At 37.3% G+C, this 20,113-nt stretch overlaps 2 protein-coding genes across 2 annotated transcripts in view; one reads left to right on the plus strand and one right to left on the minus strand.

Annotated features, from left to right (window-relative positions):
- Positions 1-760: 760 nt before the first annotated feature.
- The window catches only part of LOC140167688 (uncharacterized), a 72,720-nt gene continuing 53,367 nt past the window's right edge, over positions 761-20,113 (plus strand). Inside the window, exons 1-9 of the mRNA XM_072190986.1 lie at positions 761-934; positions 4,960-5,087; positions 5,761-5,923; positions 7,122-7,216; positions 8,720-8,876; positions 12,279-12,508; positions 14,375-14,449; positions 14,952-15,091; positions 19,853-20,014. Coding sequence (XP_072047087.1) covers positions 4,968-5,087; positions 5,761-5,923; positions 7,122-7,216; positions 8,720-8,876; positions 12,279-12,508; positions 14,375-14,449; positions 14,952-15,091; positions 19,853-20,014 — 1,142 coding nt within the window. The 5' untranslated portion in view covers positions 761-934; positions 4,960-4,967. The remainder of the gene's footprint in view (positions 935-4,959; positions 5,088-5,760; positions 5,924-7,121; positions 7,217-8,719; positions 8,877-12,278; positions 12,509-14,374; positions 14,450-14,951; positions 15,092-19,852; positions 20,015-20,113) is intronic.
- Positions 15,134-17,252, minus strand: LOC140168397 (toll-like receptor 2 type-2). The gene has a single exon (XM_072191781.1). It carries the CDS (start codon positions 17,140-17,142, stop codon positions 15,754-15,756), a length of 1,389 nt encoding a protein of 462 aa, XP_072047882.1. The 5' UTR covers positions 17,143-17,252; the 3' UTR covers positions 15,134-15,753.

The raw sequence follows: 20,113 nt of genomic DNA on the forward strand, positions 1-20,113 counted from the left end.
GGTCTAAGGCTGTGCTAACACTTTTGTTTCCTTTCGTTTCCTTGCTGTGCTAACACTTTTGTTTCCTTTCGTTTCCTTTATAATCGGTTACCCAACTGAAGCTATAATACCAGCTTTATTGCGATATCGCACATGAAAACAGACATGTGCACAACCAGAGAAGATCCGATTTAATCAGTTGAGCTGTTTCAATGAGTGTTATCTTGGTTTAATAGCTAGTAATGGGGTTAAGTCCTGCAAAGGTCGAGATGAATTCTACTGTAGACATGACTGCATCATGGGTGAATTCTACTGTAGACATGACTGCATCATGTATAAATCACGTTAGGTCTAAGGCTGTGCTAACACTTTTCTTTGATGACTTTGACCACAATTTTTTATTTTTTCAAATATCTTAAAAATTCAAGAATCTAAGCTAATTGAACAGACAGTAGTGGCGAATTGGTTTGGGTCCGAATCGACCTGTTACCCATAGAACACCGTAACGGGCTCAGATCCGACCACCCCTGACGAAAACTAAAATGGTTGAGCGCCCTCTATAAATTAGTGTTTAAAATTGAAAAATAATATAAATTGATCAATTATTCAATTATTATCGAGGTTATTAGGTGACTGTGACACACGTTTGATTAATTAGTATCCTAAATAAAACTGAAATTAAAACCATGTATTCAGAGCCATTTTACTTGTATTATTTTTTACTATTTTAGTATTTTAATAATTTCATTTTTAAAAATCTAGAAACACCTGAAATGGTTTACATTGGAAACCGAAGTTGACTGATACGGAATTTTTAGTGTTAAAATATCGCGAAATATCTCTACCACTTGGGGTTTTGACAAAAATTACAACATATTTAATATTAATAACCATACGTCTGTTACCTGTAGATGATTGGGAAAATCTATTGGAACGCATGTATACTAATTATCGAGTGAGTAAGCTTACTACTGACAGAACGGTAAACTGCGTATCCGTCTTTACACGCTTTTCAATGGGAAATGAACTTTGCTGCTTGGATGATGTCACGAGAGGTTAGCATTTATTCCGTATTGAAAAGCGTGTAAAGACGGATATGCAGTCGACCGGCCTCTGAATTAGTCTAATAGTCAGTAGGTATGAGAGGGAAACGTCAGTTAACACAGTCAGCAAATATGGCCTAAACCGGCAATACAAATTTACATTGAAATTTAAAAGAACCGCTTGCTCAAGCAAGGAAACCTACATAAATATGTTGTCTATAGGTCACCCCGGTCATCCGGGTACTTATTTTACATGACGCTATAGGCAGCTACACTTACGCTTTTCAACCCACAATAGATCGTGCAGCTGAGCGACTACTTGAAGACTTGTAGCAGAGCTCATTCGGTTGTTTACGTTCTGTTTTGACCTTGAATCGAGCAAATTTCTCGGCCGATTTAGGTAAAATAAAGGTTTTATACTTGGCGAAAATTGCATTTTATGTGAAGCTGAACACATGAACATGTAGAGGAGAGTCTTTATTTTTGTTGTTGGCTGGAGGCCCCATGTCGAGAAGTTTTAGAAGTGGTAGTATTTTGGCCGATTTGAAAAGGGACAAACCACAGAAAACTATAAATTTGACTTCTGAATCGGATTTGTTGTCAACGGAGGTCAACGGCTTGTGACGTCACTCCGGGGTCACCTATACTTCACTTGACCCAAATATATGATTTTTTTTGGTGATGAGAGACTCGCACATGGAATTTCAGAGGGATTTTGATAGCAGTTCCATTAAAAAAAAGCTGCTATCGTCATGAGACTATTGCCCCAGTCAGACTTTACTGCCGCTTCCCGCTGCGGCAAGCGGCATGGTGTTTCAACCAATGACAAGCCTTGATTGTGTCTGTTTGTCTGCAATGCGCATGCACCACGCCGCTAAACGGCAAGCGGCAGGGTAGTATGAAACTACTTAAGCTTAAGATCTAGAAACACCCCCGAAATGCTTTTTTTGGGAATTAATTAGCTGAATCTTTTGATGAAAGTCAATCTTTGACTAGATGTAACTTTGTTACGGAAAGTGCTATGACGAAAAAGTTTTTCAGTGTTGGCTTTCTTTACTCAAGGGCTTTAATTTGATATATAAAATGATGCAGTTTGATGGCAAATTTAAATTTACCTGGCATACATACATGATGACTGACTCATTTTACAGGTCTGATTCAGGGGGGGCGGTGGGCCGGGCCCCTCCTCCCCCAAAAAAAAAAAAAAAAGAGGAAAGGAGAGAAAAGGAGAGAAAGAGGAAAAAGGAGAAAAAAAGAAGAGAAAGGAGAAGGAAAAGGTTAAATTGCACGTGCAGTACAGTAGGCCCATGCCTAAATCGCAGTCGGGTCAGTCTATATTATAGGTCGGTGATTATTTTGCTTGAAGGAGGGTCCTCTGCCTAAGCATGTGAAAATTACGGCGGGCCCACCGATATGTAGAGCCCGTCACATTTTGTCACCAAAGTCAGTAGGCCTATTAAAATGGACTCTGAGCCGACTTCAATTCAACACCATGCATGCTTTAATTGCGAATCTCAAGTCTTAGGCCTATAAAGTGTCAGTGTTACATTTAAAATTTTACAAATCGAGTTCGGGCCCTTTTTTGTTTTAAAAAGCAATGATAGTGTAAAATGGTCCAAATGGCTTCAATTAGGTCTTCATTTTGCAAACGTTTCTCACTTCCGAGGGGGGCATATCCCCCCTCAGTCACCCCCCTGCGTGCGCAACTTTATGTTTACATCTAAAGCAATATCGGGTAATTTATAAAGGTCAAAACTTGTCCACGAATGACTTCAATTGGGCCGTCATTTCACAAATTTTCGGCCTTTTCAAACATAAAATTTTACACAATAAATAGTGCAAAAATAGTCCACCAAATGGCTTCAATTAGGCCTTCATTTTACAAAATTTTCTCACTTCTGAGGGGGAACATCAGACACCCCCTGCGTGCACAACTTTATTGGTACATAATTATAAAGCAATAATTCACACAATAAAAGTCAAAACTTGTCCACAAATGGCTTCAATTGGGCTGTTTTTCTCAAATTTTAGGCTTTTTAAAACTAAAATTATAATAGTGACAAAATGGTCCACCAAATGGCTTCAAATGGGTCTACATTTTCCAAAAGTTTCTAACTTCGGACGTGGGCACATCCCCCCTCAGACACCCCCCTACGTCGCGCAAGCGCTCCGGGATGGCCGCGACATTTTTTTCCACAAATTGGGCCTCCCCCTGACTGCTCTGGATCCGCCACTGTCATTTTATATATCAAATTAAAGCCCTTGAGTAAAGAAAGCCAAAACTGAAAACCTTTTTGTCATAGCACTTTCCGTGGCAAAGTTACATCTTTTCAAAAATCTTCATCAAAAAGATTCTGCTAGCAAAATTCCCCAAAAAAGCATTACGGGGTGTTTCTAGATCTTAGTCTCATGATGGTAGCAGCTTTTTTTAATGGAACTGCCATCAAAATCCCTCTAAATTTCCATGTATGAGTGTCTCATCACCATAAAAAATAATATATTTGGGTCAAGTGAAGTATAGAAAACATATTTATGTAGGTTTCCTTGACCGACCTGTTCTTGAAAAAAAATTGAAATTTCTATGTAAATATGTATTGTGTTTGGTCCCCGGTCTAGGCGAATTTTGCTGACTCGCAAATGTGTTAACTAAGGTTTGCCTGGCATACCTACATCATGTCTCATGACAGTACGAGTACTTAAAAAGCCATATTATAACATTTCTGTAAAAATAGATTAGTATTTATTTTGAGCTTTTACTGTCAAATATGTCCCCTTTTAATTTTGAGCCGAACAAGTGAGGTAAAGCATAGAAAATTGAAATTTACTACTAGCGCCCATGCATGTTATGTTACTCCTGCGGTTGTAATACTGTGCAAAATCAAACTTGCACAGATCATTCAGGGACACCCTTTATTTCTGCCAAATGACTTTCTGATGTGGCATAAAAATAGTGATGCGGGTGACAAGAAACTAACAATAACCTCGTAAGGGCCTTAGGCCCCCCCAAAAAATTGTTTGTTTGTCCACGTCCGACCGACCGTGTACCCTGGTCCCGACCGTGTCTTTTTTAAAAAATTTTTAATTTTTTTTTTTATTTATTTATTTATTTTTTATATTTTTTTTTGTGGAATTTTTTTTATTTATTTATTTATTTTTTAAAATTTTTTTTTGCATCGATGGGACATCGTATAAAACAGTGGTTAGTATAAATTTAAAGAAAGAAGATGTAAAGAAAATGAACAGTATAACATGCAGAACCATCTCAAGAGTTAAACCAGTAAAGTGCTGTGTGTTTTGACTTATTTACCAGTCTTCAAATTAAAAAAAATTTTTTTAAATCCGACCTACCGACCCAACTTTTTCATAAGCCTCTATGGACAAACAAACAATTTTGTTTTTTGGCCTTATTGTACACACTGTAATTTGGTATGGGGCTGTGCAATAATTATGAGCCCTGGTGAGAGGGTAAAATTGGGGGGGCAAGAAATTGTTGGTGAGCCAAGGGGGGGTAAGCAATTTTTGGCAAACCGAAAGGGGAGGGGTAAGCAATTTTGGCAAACCGAGAGGGGGGGCAAGCGATTATTGGCACACATTCATGGGATGCATGTGAAATAAAACGCTCTAAAAAGGCTTAGGAAAACGGTACGGAAACGCTTAAATATGCACATTTTCCTGCTCGCTGCACTCGCAACATGTATCTAGACCATTTAAGGTTTGCAAATTGGGATCCCAAAATTTGGCATACGTGCAAAGATTTTTTGGCAGGCCGAGGGGAGGGGAAAGTGATTTTAGGTGGGCCGAGAGGGGGGCAATAAATTTTTGGTGGGCTATTTGGAAATTTTTCCCCCCTACATGGGGGCTCGTAATTATTGCACAGCCCTTAGTTCTGTCATATTTTATGTACTTTGGATGATTGTACTCTAATATTCTCCCATAGACATCACAATGAATTCCACAGAGACTGACAGCCCGGAAGATGAGGCCTGGATTGAAGCTGAGATACAAAGACAACTTGATGCTCTGACACCAGAGGATGATAATGATCAAGAAGACAAGGATTATCAGGTATAAGTCATGAGCATTACTACCGTTCTTACAGAGCTCCTGACCCGGGGCAATATAGTGGCGAAGGAGTGTGGGGCAAACATTTGATTTGTTACTAATATCAGGGATGTTATAGAAATTACGGAAATGTAGCCATAAAATTTCATAAATGTCATTTTGTTGGCACATTTCCGGAATTGAATAATGGTATTTCAGCATAAAAAACTATTTTTAGGAATAAGGGTGATACCCGGGACAATCCCCCATAAATGGTACTGCATGCAAGTCCTCGGCCACCTGGCCAAGGGCCAGATTGATTTTATTAAGGCAGGGCATTTATAGGGAACAATACGGTATGTTATTTTTCATTGTATACATTCCATGTAGATGGGTCTATACTATGATCAGCTCATAATAGTCAGGATTCATAACATTGTGGATTGATACAGAATGGCGTACACACAGCTGGGCGCAACACCTACGCGAACCGTGCTTTGTGTATTGTGTTACTGACTCGTGCTTTTGTTGTGAATATAAGCTAATTTACATGTGCGTAAGTTGGGACATTATTGACGGGCACATTAACAGAACCAAACAATTCTCACCAGTTACAAGCTGATCGTAGCCAGGCACAAGACAATGCAAGACGCACACACACAAAAAAAAATTATCTTTACTCTTCTTAAATCTTTAGAACCCAGATGAAGTTCCAACGGAAACAGATGAAGATGATGATGTTGATATACCAGATAGTGTAAAGCAGTACCTTGAGAGGGTACAACACAGATCAGAGGATGTGGAGAAAGACTTACAGGAATGTGATGACCTCTTGGAGAAAGCTACCAAGAACCAAAGTAGTAAGAAAATTTCATTGTTTTTAAAGAAAATATTCATATTAATCCCCTATGGATGCAAGGGTGGGAATAAAGATGTCTCAGCCAAGAAAAAACGTTTTACCCAAAGTGACTCCTGGTTCACAGGGATTTCATGTGACCAGGACCAAGTCCACAATTAGCTAGTCTAATTCAAACTTCTATTATTTGTTACCGAAAGTAGGAAACACCATAATATTTTGCTTACTTAGAATCAAAATTGATAAAATAATTTATCAAAGGAGAAGTTTAGTTCCAAATGGGCACTGTTAAATAATTTCAAGGTGTTGGAATCATGGGTGCAAATTATGAAGGTCAACAGTCAAGGGTCGTTTTTTCTGCCAAAAGGCGTCTCTTGGTTCAGACAGATTGACCAGGAGCCAATTCAGGTTTGAGATCCAAGTGACTGTTATGTCCTGCTTAATCTCAACATTGTATGGGTGGTTATACTGGAGGTGTCTAGTGCCTGCACATTCCCCTCCAAGTGTTGGATTTTGTCAAATTTGTCAGGTCGTGCCAAGATGTGGGGACAAAAATGGGGAGCACACACCCATGCAGACGTGTTCATTGTGACATGGAGCAGATTCACTCCAGGGTAGGGTTTTTAGTTATTAGTTTTGTTATGGGTGAAGCCCCCTGTGTCATGTCAACCGTGCCTGTTGTTTATACATTTGGGTTTATCTGGCAAGTGATATTTTAATAGCGCAAACTACTTTTGTGTATATTTTTATGCTGTTTGTTATACTAAATTCATTTTACCTTGACAGTCGCAGGGGTCCTTTAGAACGTTCCAATGAGTCAAATAGGGCCCAAACTTACGCTAGAACGATCTGTTGGTCAGCATAGATATTGAATAAAATTAAGTCCCATCACATCAATTCAAAGCTACATCCTTTTTTGAAACACTGGTTACCAGCGACTTAAAATGTATGAACTATAGCTGTCACATTTGGCCATATGGGACACTCAAACCAAGAAATAATCTTGTAACTTCTTGTAATGTTTCTATGGGAATTCAATTCCTTTCTTGGTATTGAATAAATATTTCACTTTGACAACACATCTATAGAAGAAAGTCCCTTTCTATTTAATATTTAACATTGCAGGGGTACAGTAACTCACTTTGATAACTCACATATTTCAAACTCACCAATTTGTAACTGACCTTTGACCCCATTTTCAGGTACCAACGAGGAGGATGAGTTTTATTACGAGTCTGCTGAGTTGAAGGAATTAGCATTCCAACTTGGAGAAGATCCAGAAGAACTCAGGGACAGGGTAAGGAAGGGTGACATTCTACTTTATATTGCTTTATCAATATGATTGTCCTGAGTGCCCGGCCTGAGTGTTGTTTGTCCTTCTTGAGTAGGGTCATTTGAAATCAGTTGGAAAAACATTTTTTTTAATATCATGGCCAAAATCTGCTGTAATTTAATTAAAGAAGTGTTTTGTTATTCTAGCATCCTCTTTTAATGGTATGTTTGAGTAGATTTCGACAAGTGAATGAATCTTCAAGATATTTTTTGCACACAAACATTATGTAGCTAGAGCAAGGCTCCCGCTAGCCTTCAAAAACACTGCGTCCGATCAGACGCACAACTGTAAAACATGGTCGGGAAATATGCGTCCCACAAAATTTTTGTGCGTCCGTACATATTAATGTGTTGGGCAACAGGGAATACAATTTTACAAAGCCCCGATTGCCGATATCATGGGTATTGCATCGCATTACATCGCAGTTTGATTCAAATATTTGACTATTTTCTTTCAGATTCTTGATGAGATTTTAAAGATTTATGTAAATATTATTGTCAATAACAAATTACGTGAATGCAAACTTGCTGACAATGTACGATAGTTTAGAAAGTTGTATTTTTGCTCTCGTGTTTAAGCAAAATCTTATCACGTCTCGCTGCCGTAAGAATTTTCATTCATTGACTGGTTGACCGGTGACCTGGAAGTGTTAGTGGTTAAATGTGAAAGGTTAATAACTTGTGTGCTGATTGGGCCATTGGTCAATAATGATGCTAAAATATTAATTTATGCACGATGGAGGTTTAGAAATTTTCATGATTTTTAGGATCATTGCAAACACCAATTTGGTAAGCTTATAATCACTCATTGTTTGGCTGAATCAACTTGTGTCCGACAAGACGCAACGGGTTGATGAAATTTGTTGAACATTGCGTCCAGCAATACAAAAATGTGTCTGGACGCAAGAATTCGCGTCCAGCGGGAGCCTTGAGCTAGAGGTTTCTGGTGATATAAAAATCTCAACTTTTGAGTGGTGGGTGGATGAAGCTATGGATCACGAAATGCCCCTTGAGCAAAAAAGCTTAGATAGGACATGAATTGAGATATTTTACTACTAAATCCCAGCATTATCCCTTCATTTTAAAATATTTAGAACCATGAATAAAGTCACTAAAAATTTGATGCTATAATTGAAGCTGTCAATATCCTGAAAGAAAAAACACTTGTTCTAGAATGTTGAAAGTTCTTAAATGTTGTAGGGTTCAGTGTTTTGTACAGAAAAGTCTTTTTGCTGATTTTCGAAATAAGGGTCGGTAGGTTGAGGACTATCATTAGCTTTAGGCTATGAAGAAGAAAATATTTGTCCCTGAAACCTCCAATCATGTTAAATTAGTAGATTTGATTACATGTAGCACTATTAAAGCACTGAATTACTTCTAATTAACTAGTAATGATGACCTCATGGTTATAGTTAGTATACATTGTCACCCTGTGTATTCACATCAAAAATGTTGTTTTCATATCAAGGTGATGTCAGAAGTCCAGAAAGATGAATTACAAGATGCAGAAGATGCTGAAAGAGAAGATGCACAGAGCAGACTAGAGAAGGAGGAGGATGAAAAGGAGATGTTGCCTAGTAACCAGGAGGAGGAGGAGGAGTCAAGTCATGAACATCCTCAGAAAGGTAACATTGGTTCTCACTTTATGTAAGCAACTAGTATTGTAGACTTAGGGCTGTATAACTTTAATGGCATATCGTACTAAGCAATCACTAGGAGCATAGCATTTTTTATGACATCACTTCCGTTGCTAATCTGCAGAGCGACTGCCGATATCTAATTGATAAGTCGCTAGCATATCCGTGCATCAAGTTGCAAGCCAGTTGACTTCAAGGCAACTTTGACACTCCGACACTTGCAGTGATTGCATGCTGCTAGTGATTTGAAAATGTTACCAGTGTTCACTATCGATATTTGAATTGCATGCTGCCACTGCTGGTATGCCCTTTACAGTCGGAGGGCCATCATGCGCGTTTTCCGTTAAAGGTCAAATTATTAACGGACGCGACCTTGGCAAAAATGACCGTCGCACTCTTGGGTATGCTTTTTACTTTTCCCTGGAAAATTTCGATTTGAAATGTATCGTATTATGTGTAGCCAATCATCTTGGGCAATTAACAAATAAGTTTTATTAGAAAATATCTTCACAATTCTCTACTTGATTTCCATTTTGTCTACTTTTGTCGTTAGAATTCGTGATTTTTGCGTTTGCTTTACCTTCAAATTTATTTTCGTTGCTAAGGACTTCTAACCCGGATATTGTCTGTCTTAACGCTTTAATCATTCTAATTTTTAGCCAGACAAGTAATTTCAACCTTTATCTATCGATTAGTCTTTGTCCCAAATTTTGAACTTAAAATTCTAAATTGTTATAATAGTTTAAATTGGTTACCCAGATTAGGCCCATCGCCGAAAATTAAGTAAACAACTTCATAACAATACCGCGTGACTTGGCACCATGAACGAGTACACGCTAGCAGTGACTTTGTTGCGCCTAAGCGCGCCATTCATCTGCGTTCAGTGAAATACGCAGCAGTTTAACACTGCTCGCATGAACCTTCTCAATGCTGTTGTCGCATGTTACTGGTATTTTTCCGTCTTGTAAAATACCCTTTTCATCCCGGCAGGTTTTTGTCTTAACCAACCAAAAATCTTGATTTTTTAATATGAGGATAATAAGCCATGTTTCTAATCATATGCAAATTCCTGATTTATGAACTCGCACCATTTCTAAAATAACGCAGTTTTTCTTACTCTTTTATCTCAATTCATGACAAAAATTTGTGTTTATGTGCCCATATCATATTCCTTGCAAAGTTACGGTATTTTTTGTGAACATATATGGAATGTTGAAAGCCTTTCTTGTAGTTATATATAAAATATATAGCTATTAGGAGTTGTAGAGAGAAATTTGGAAGCTTTTAAAACTGCAACCCAAATCAAGCAAATTTAAATTTTCGTTGTGTGCGTATTCATAGCGTACAGTTTAATAATAGCGCGTCAAAGTTGAATGGCCCTCCAACTGTTTAGGGTTAGGGTTCAATTTAGGGTTAGCGGATAGGAGATAGTGATAGCATTTAGGGTTAGTGTGATGATAGGATTAATAGGGTCAGAGTAAGAGGCACTTCATTTAACTGCATAAGACTAGTACTTTGAAATATTGAATAGGCATCTTGAAAAATATATATTTCTTGCACTACTTTATTGACAAGTTGTAGGTACTGATAGACTTTTTTAGGAATTTCTCACAGCATATGTGACTGGACGCGGCGAATCAGCAGTAAAGTCGGCCCCGGTCAATTTTGTTTTATTTCGTGTTTAGAAAATATATACCATAAGCTTTAAAATGGTATATCATTTGACTTCAAACGATATCCAAAAGCGGGGTTATGAATTGTTGAACTCTGTTCCTTCGACAAAATTATATTTTTTTATCGGTTCTACATGTGTCCCTTTTTCTACATTTCTGGTAATAAATATCCAACAGTCATAATTGGCGATCATTTCAAATCATCCCCAAGTCAACGAGGTTCAGAAATATCCTCTCATTGTTCATTGTTGATTATACATACCTAGACAAAATACAATGCTTTGTTATCTACCACTTGAACAGGATTTAGCCAAAGCAAACAAAGACAAGAACTATTCTATAGAAATAGGTAGAAGCTTATTATCCTCTTCAGCAGTAGTATTATTGATTGATTTAAACAGCGTTTGCCCGGAGCGTTTGATAAGATACTTGTCGCAACGAATTGATACACCTATGAATGCGACCTTCACATACATTTTACACTTTAACTCAGAATACAATTTGCCGAGTTTACGGCTGATTCGCCGCGTCCACTCACATATGTGACCACTCGGAGCAAAGGCAGAATTTGGACATTGAGTTATTAGATTTAAAAGTTTGCACAGTAAAATTCCATGTTGAAAAAATAAGATTTTATTGAAGTTTTAAATCTGATTTTGGATTTCCTGATGAATCTCTTCAATAATTAAGTTATTACCATTACTAGCTTGCTCATGCTCAGTACCTAAATATACTGAAGTTGAACTCCTTAAGTCCCTGGCATACAAATGTACATGGTTGTAAAATTTTAATAAAAAATATCTAATTTCTTATGTTTTTTGTTGTTATTTGCTCCTTATATTTGCTCTTAATTTCATCATTGCTGACTTTGGATCAGATCATGTCACACACGTTATATTAGGCCAAAAAAAAAATGTTTGGTTGCCCTCAGCGACCGACCCAAAATATTAGAAATCTTAGGTCGGGTTTTTTTTTCTCTTTTTTTTTTTTCAATCACTTTTTAGAAGAAACCTTAAATTTGGACAGTATCAAGGACATTTTATATTTGCTATTCACTCATTTTATTTATTATATGCATATTTGATTAAAAACAGGATTTGTCAATGCTTGCCTTTTCAAAATGGAGGAAAAATGAAGGAAGAACCCATTGGAGAAAAAAAAAAAAAAAAGGATCGACCTACCGACCCTCCAAATTTTTGTCTTGGAAGGGCAACCAAACATTTGTTTTTTGCCTTATAGCAGTGTTCTGTATGAAATCACTGTGAAAGGCAAAATTTACATAAAAAGTCCAAACTGTTAATTAGTGCAGTATATAATGCAATGGATAATAGCTTTGATAAGATTGGTGGACAGTTGACCTATGTTATTCTCACAGAATTAATAAGGAGAACCTGGACTCCTTCTCCTGCCATATACAATGGCGACGTCAGGGAAAAAATAGGGGTATTTGGGTCCTTGCCATCGGTATGCGGAAATAAATAAAAACAACTCTGTGTGATAAATACGTTTTGCGTCACTCCTTTAATTGACACAATAAGTGTGTCACGCCATGAAGCTTGTCTAATTGCGCCTACGGTCAGCGAGTATCGCCCAAAAGTACCAAATTCCCCCTATTTTTTGCCCCATGCGTGTATAAAGATGACGGTCGAGTTGGGGTTCTCTGTGGTTATATCACACCATATTTTGCTAACAAAACATTCTTATATCCTTTTTAAAGATACCATGGTAGTCGCAGTCACATCAGCAAGTGACAGATACGAGCAAGCAGCACGGGCAAAAATACGCGAGCTGGAAGGACGTCATAGTCAAATGGACCATGTGAGACACAAAGACAGAGAGCAAGAACTCCAGGTACAGGCGAGACGTGACAGACAGTTAGAAGAGGCTAGGATGCTGAGACACAGAGAGCTGGATGCTGAGCAGCAGAAATTGGCGCAAGAAAAAAAGGTGAGATAACGTGGGTGTGGTCAAACAAAATCAGGGAAAATTCTTTTAACCCCCTGAGCACTACCTGCCGATCTAACATTGCCACTGATTGGTCAATTACCTGATATCTTCACTTTAATCACCAATCAGAATGGAGCTTTGCAATAATTCATCCCAATTTTTTTGTGTGGTGAAATTATTCTAACAATGTTGCTGATTTGTCCAATTGGTAATGAAAACTTCTTTTTGGCCAATCGGCCGGTAGTTCTCTTGGGGTTAAATGTGACCCATCACATCGAAACACGGCAGTTGTCGTAAAACCACATTTAAAGATAATAAAGAAAAAGGGCCTCGATAAATAAAGAAAATAATAAGGAATTTGAACTCTCTTTGTCACATAAAATCACCATTCTACATGCGACATTGATGGAAGAGGTGTCATTTTAAAGCTTAAAAGCAATCCTCTAGCTTGGCAAAGAAACCTACAAGTTCATTTTTGACAACAACTGCCGTGTTTCGATATGATGGGTCACAAATTTGAAATGCCAATGCTATTATCAAAGACAAAAGTAGAAAAACTACTGTTCAAAGATGCATGTTTTCAAGATTAATCTGAAATTCTAGATTTTTTTAGGGGGGGTAGTCCAACTTTCTGCACTTTATCTATTTTTAGCTTGTTCTTGGGCTTTTTTAGCCCAAATTTTTTTCCAGATTTTCAAATTTTTTCTGCAGAATTGCATCCCTGACTGTTGCAATATTTAATTCTCAGGCACAGGTGTGCATTGTGTCAATGTGTGTGCATTCTTTACAGAAGGTCCAACCTGAGTGATCAGCTGCTTTGTAATAGCATTGTGTAGCGTGATTGGTTGAATTTTTTTGAGTCAAAGGTCATACTCTTGTGGGGTGCTTTCAAATGTACATGCCTTGTCCGAGAATTAGATATAGAAACAGAATTTGCATTTGACGTTCCTGTCAATCAAACTTCCTGTGCCTGTGATTGGTTAACATCGCATAACTAGGGTGGCACCCTCCCTAGTTACACACTGCTAACCACAGGCATGGAGAGTATGATTGACAGGAACGTCAGACACAACCTATGGTTTTCGGCAAGGTTCTTCAGCAGTCTGCCAATTTGGCGCTGTTTATAGCATAAACACAAAAGTGGGGTTCTGATTGGCTAATAGAATTACGTCATCATCACATAGGCACCTTGTTCACCAAATAAGCTGTATAGCATCGCGTGACATAGTTCTTTTTACGTGATAATCAGGAAGAGCAGTTGGACATCACTGAGGGACCTTGCTAAATACTATAGTTTTTCTATTTCTGTCTTTGGTTATATGAGAAAGGAAATTTGAGCAAATGTAGTTTTGAGTATGATGAGTAAGTTGTAAAATTATGATAATGAAAATATGACAAACAAATCAACTTTATTTCTAAATCACAACAAAGATATATAACATAAGTTGAGAGAAAAAAGTATTTTCATGCAGAAATACTCCAAACAGTACAAGACTTTCAAGCTGTTAGCCCCTTGCACTACTTACAAAGTGTGTGTTGTTGGTGCGAACCAGTTTCATACTGTGTACATATATTACCTTGATGTAAATAACTTAAAATATTTGGGCAAAACAGTGATATTCTCTAAATCGCAGTCATAGAATAGAAATAAAGGTTGCTGCCTTATCATTTACCCCCAGATTTTGTGCCCTCAGCAGTAAAAAACATTTAAATGGGTTCACCTGCGCTTCACCAATTTACGTTTTTACTTCCTCAGGCACATTATTTGGGTGTAAAGGATAGGACACTACCCTTGATTTCTTTATTTGATAAATAAAAAATAAATAGATACTTCTATTCATTTTATGGTGTTTTCCTTTTCTGCAGGTAACACAGGCTAAAGCCAAAGCTGAGCTAGAGAAGGAAACAAAAGAGCAGGAAGAATCACTCAAGAAGTATCAGGTAATATACCATAATTGGCTGTTCCAGTTGAAATCCATACACCCCTATGGAAGACATGACCCTGATCATCCACACAGGGGGTTTGAATTTCAAATGGGGTTACCTGAATGGGTGACTCCATTTGAAAGGTGCAGAATTCAACAGGTTTTTTCCCATGAATTCTGCCAAATTTTGTCTTCAATTTTCACATGTAAAACATGTTTTGAATTTTTGTAAATACCTGATAGGATTGTGCATATATCTAGCATTCCACTGGTGCCTTTTGAATTTAACATTGGGTAAAGCCTTTCTTGGAATTAAAAAAAATGAAAAAAATCGATTTAAATCAAACAAATCCAATTTAATTTTTTTTTTTTTTTAAATAAAAATGAATCATCAACCCTACTTGTATCTTAATTTCATTATTGCCAACTTTTGTCTGTTTGGATCAGACCATGTCAAAAACGCAACTCCTAGAAGAATTTTTTTTAAACAGATTCATTCTGAATTTTACAATCCACAGGCTGAAATTGAAGAATTCGCCAAAAAGATGCAGGAAGAAAAGGACCAACTGGAGCGACAACTAAAGGAAGAAAAGGAAAAGAAGGACAAGCAGGTCCACGGAGCCGCAGTTACTATACAAGCAGCATATAGGTCTTATAGGTACGTAAGAAATATGTGGACAAATCTAGCAAAACATATAGTTTATCACTTTAATTGATTTAAATATGGTCAAAAGAATTTCTTTTGCATTTGTGGGTAAATATTTGAAATTTTGGAAACATGAGGCTAAGTTCAGGATATGCATACTGTGTAATAATTCATTTGGGGGGAGAGCATGGCGCAATGGTTAGGGTACTTGCCTTTAGTGCATGAGGTCCCGGGTTCGATTCCCGGCGGTGGCGATTTGCTGGGATATTGACTTGGAAAAAAAAATTCTGAAATTAATTGGCAACTTCTGTAGATTAAATTCAGACTTCCGCTCTCCCCATGGTTCATTTAGAATTGGGTAAATGAATCATGAAAGTACTCCGTCTTTCGGAGGGGACGTTAAGCCGTCGGTCCCGTGTACAGAGAGCCATACCTGTACATGTATCTCGCAGCCAGTTTCGAAAAGAGTAGGGTGTTAACCCCTGACTGTTCCCAACCCGTCCCGGTGTTCAAATGGACCCCAATGGAAATAAGCTTCAATAGAGGCTTTCTTGGGTTATCCAGGGTTGTCAAAACCCGAACAAATCAAATCAAAAAAAATCAAAAAGCTATTCTATTTAAAATCCACACTACCCCTATGGAAGATTTTCTTGTATTCACATGACAAATTAAAACTAAACATCAAAATGTCTGTCAACCTGAGATGATTTCTGCATCTCAGCATGTAATCGACGCCAAAACAAGTCTTGTCCAAATCTATCATCTGGCCATTTGAGTAAATCTTTCTTACATAATAATTGTCTTAAAGACATAGTCAGCTTGTCATCTGGGATTTCTTGCAATAAAACCAAGATAATCACGTCCATGTTGTCATGGAAAAGTGTCATAAGAGCGGTCTGCATTTCAAAATAGCACCACTCGTCTTCCACGAATTGCGGCGTCAAAATTAGTATCGTTTTGCGACTATTTTGGATCGCTTCAAAAATGGCGTCCACTTTGGGACCAGATGGTATGAGGTCGCGACCTTTGATAAACAGTTTGCATTGCTTGCCATTCTCCATGCTAAGTCGAAGGTCATTCAAAACCCAACTTTCTTCATAGTCACTGGTTTCGTTGTACCCAATATAAGCATCGTATTGAATACTGTTGTTCGCATTCTCATCCATGTTATAATCGTCGTCAAGATATTGCCAGTTATTTCGCTTGTGAGTCAAGAGAAAATATCCATATTTAATGTGCCATCTATATTTGACGAGAAGAGCTGCTATCAGTGTGACAATTATTCCACTTGCAATACCAAGTCCAAGATAAACTCCTAGATAAGAAGTACAGTCCAGTTGTATAGATGAAACACTAATACCTGTGTGCGGGTGTCCACATGTGTACATTCCCTCCGAAGTGATTCTCAAGTATACCTTAATGTCGCTAGCTATCCAGTTCTGAAATGGTTCTATCACGCATGTGCAGTCAAATGGGTTGCCACTAAGGTCAAGGGTATAGTAACCAAGCGGAGACGGGTTGAAAGTGTGATTTAGAAACTCATTCGGAACAGACTTGAGTTGATTGTCAGCGAGGTCAAGGGTGACTAGAAACTTCAATTCGATGATATTAGCCATGGTTGTTAGTTTGTTGCCAGCCATGTATAAATGGGTGAGATTACTTAACAAGTAGACAATCTCATCTTCAATTGTCGATATTTCATTGTAGCTTAGATCCAGAACTTGAAGAAGGGGTGCTTTTACAAACCGTATTTGAGATACAGCTTTCAATCCGTTCTGTGACATGTTGAGGCTTCTTAACTGGGGCAAATCAACCTGTGCTTGCTCAATGTTTTCAGCTGCAGACGTACAGTCGCACCGTGTTATGTTGAGTACTTGTAAATGCGCACATGTCTCACCGATGACATCCGCAAATGTGTCTGAGTTCATATCTTGTAAAAAAGCATGTTCTAAATGTGGTGCAAATTGGCAGATAGGAGTATTATGGGTGTTCTTCAAATAGTGTGTTGATTCCATTTTGAGATGCAGATATTTTAACGTAACTATCTGCGCATCATCTCCCATGATTTGTTGGATATAGATCGTTAAATCTGTCAGATTTACAAGTGATGAAAATGATGATGAATCAAATTGTCCATTTTCATTGCCATCTAAATTCAAGGACTGAAGATGAGGTAAATCTAACCAGCGCATATCATCTGATAGGCTGTTGTAACTAAGATCTAATCTTGAGAAAGATACGATGTTTTCAAACACTCGAAATACATCTTCTGATATTGACGACAGCAAATTGTGAGAGAGATTGAGATCCTCCAGCAACGGTAATCCTGCAAAGGCATCCGGCGCTAAATAGTTTATTATATTTCCCGACAGGTTTATCTCACGCAATATAGGTAGCCATGAAAATGTAGCGCCCTCTACTTTTTGTACGTTTCCTCCATTCATATCTAACTTGAACAAGGTGGCATTCCATTTTGTCACAGGTTGTAGCGTTGAATTCGAAAGGTCTGTGTAGAGAACAAAGTGTAAGCTCGCCAGTGGTGAGGTCAGTGAGCGAAGTTCTACATATTGGAATGATGATTCTACCCATAATTCCTCAATTCTGGTTAAGTTTTCAAAAATTCTCGTTGTTAATTGACTATATTTTAAACTTGGAAATAAGAAAAACCGTAGTGGACAAATTGTAAGAGTTTGAAAGGAATCATTGTGGAGTTTTAACTCTTTCGGATCAGCTGTGTTGTAGCTTACAAACAGAGCGTGAAGCTCAGTTAAGTTATGAAACTCGGGTCCGAAATGGATCGTCTTGAAGTTGTTTGCGTGTAGAAATAAAAGTTTCAATGACTTCAGTGGCGATAAGGCATGGTTTGGAATACTGTCAAGACTGTTATCATTCAGCTCCAACATTTTCAAAAGTAGTAAATCTTGAAAAATGTCTTGAGGTAAAGTAACTAAGTTGTTGTGTGACAAATCTAGTTTCAATAGCTTTCTCAACCCGGAGAATACCAGTGGCTCCATGTGGTATATGCTGTTATATGACAAGTAAAGATAGCGTATTGATGATACATTTAGAAAAGGCACACCTGTTAGATTAGTCAGCTTATTGTAGCTTAAGTAAATCTTGTCAACATTGTTTTCGACCAGAAGTGGGATGGCTGTTAGTTCCCTGGATGTGCAGTCAAGTAGCGTAGTATTGTATAATTTACAAGGTAGACTAGGGTCGGGGTAGCCTTGTCTTGTAGTACCCACAACACTGTGTGTGGTATTGATGATTGATATGATCCATAGAAGTACCCATGGCGAACATTCCATGTTGTTTTTTGTGGTATTACACCATAGAAATCCTATGCAGTTCTGCCTAATTTGGTTAACCTTTCATAAAGCGATCATGTGATTGTGTAAACCGGAGCTAGTATATGATACAACTGTCGTGTGATTTGCATTATATTAAGATGTTATGGGTAAGTGGTTTCTATATATGGAGGTTGATATAAGTATTGTAGTCAATTCTTTATATAAGTTGTCATGCATTATCAGTCAAGTGTTAAGTTCATACCATATAAAGCCAAATAGGTTGTGTGACAACTTTTGTTGAAAATTTTTAACAACTTTAATGTTTGTGGTGATATAAATGCTGTGTCTGTCAAAAAGCATTTGCCAGATAATTGATGAAGGCCATAATGTACAATTTCTATCAAATTCAAATTTTATTATTCTTTATTAAAATTATGAAATAATATTAGTAATAGCTGTTAAGGGGGTACTACACCCCTGACCAATTTTGTGCTTATTTTTGCATTTTTCTCAAAAATTATAGCCCATTGGTGACAAGTAAGATATGAATATTATAGGGGCAAGGACTACAACTACTGCAGTGAAAATTCAGCAACTCAAGTCAAGTAGTTATTGATTTATTGATCAAATATTGGTTTTCCCTCATTTTTGACTGTAACTCCACAACTGTAGTCTGTGCTGAAATAAAATTTCCAGTGCAGTAGTTGTAGTCCTTGCCCCTATAATATACATATCTTACTTGTCACCAATTCGCTATAATATTTGAGAAAAATGCAAAAATAGGCACAAAATTTGGCAAGGGTGTAGTACCCCCTTAAGAAAGTTTTATGTCCATGTTAAGTTGAAATAAGGGAGTAAAATGAAAGATAAAATAAAATGAAAGAAACCCCACTGGCTATCTTAGCCGTTTCATGTGGAGCTCTGTGCTATATTTACTCTCATAATTACAACATTAATTAACAATTTCTCAGTAGTCCTATAAACAACAAATTTGTCTGATTCCATTTAGGTATAAGTTGGGAAATGTGTAGACATTAGAAATATGATAAAAAATCAGGTTTGAAAAACTAACCAATTTCATTAAAAATTTTATTAAAAAAATTGTACATTATGTGTGGGTTTAAGGGCTTTGTAACTCACCTGTATTTTTGTGGGACCTGAGAGCACATCAAACACACCAAATTGCATTCTGAATATGAGGAATGTCCTTCTGATATCAAATAATTTTTTTAATGGCAATATACAAATTTTGTCGCAAACTATTGAAAATTATAATTTTTGACATTTAACTGTCCTCAAAGTAAACTTTATAAATAATGATATGTACTTAAAGTGTATGTAGCTGGGAGGAAAAGTCAACCATCAAATGAACATTTTGACCTTTCGTATTGAAGATATAAATGATGTTTTCAAATAGACCTAAAAATTTAAGGGTTTTGTTTCTGTTCATGTTTCTGATCAAACTTTATATATTACTCTACAGGGCCAGAAAACCGTACCTGAAAAAGTTGCACCAACTGCGAGATGGGCGAGAGGAACGTAAGATTCAGTTGAGACAGATGGAGATTGCCGAGCAAAGAAAACAAGCTGAGATGAAGAAAAAGAAGGATAAAGCAGAGAAAAAGAAACGAGAAGAAGCTGAGAAGTATGTATTGAGGGATGATGTTCGTTCAGTCAGTCAAAAAGTTTTAAACAGGTGTTTTTTTTCATTCAGAAAAGAGTTAACGCTAACACCCAACCCTGC

The sequence above is a fragment of the Amphiura filiformis genome, chromosome 13, assembly GCF_039555335.1.
Source record: "Amphiura filiformis chromosome 13, Afil_fr2py, whole genome shotgun sequence".
NCBI classification, from domain to species: domain Eukaryota; kingdom Metazoa; phylum Echinodermata; class Ophiuroidea; order Amphilepidida; family Amphiuridae; genus Amphiura; species Amphiura filiformis.

What these genes read in the sequence shown, in the direction of transcription:
- LOC140168397 (XM_072191781.1), bottom strand. Translation starts at nt 17,142, where the DNA reads ATGGGAGATGATGCGCAGATAGTTACGTTAAAATATCTGCATCTCAAA.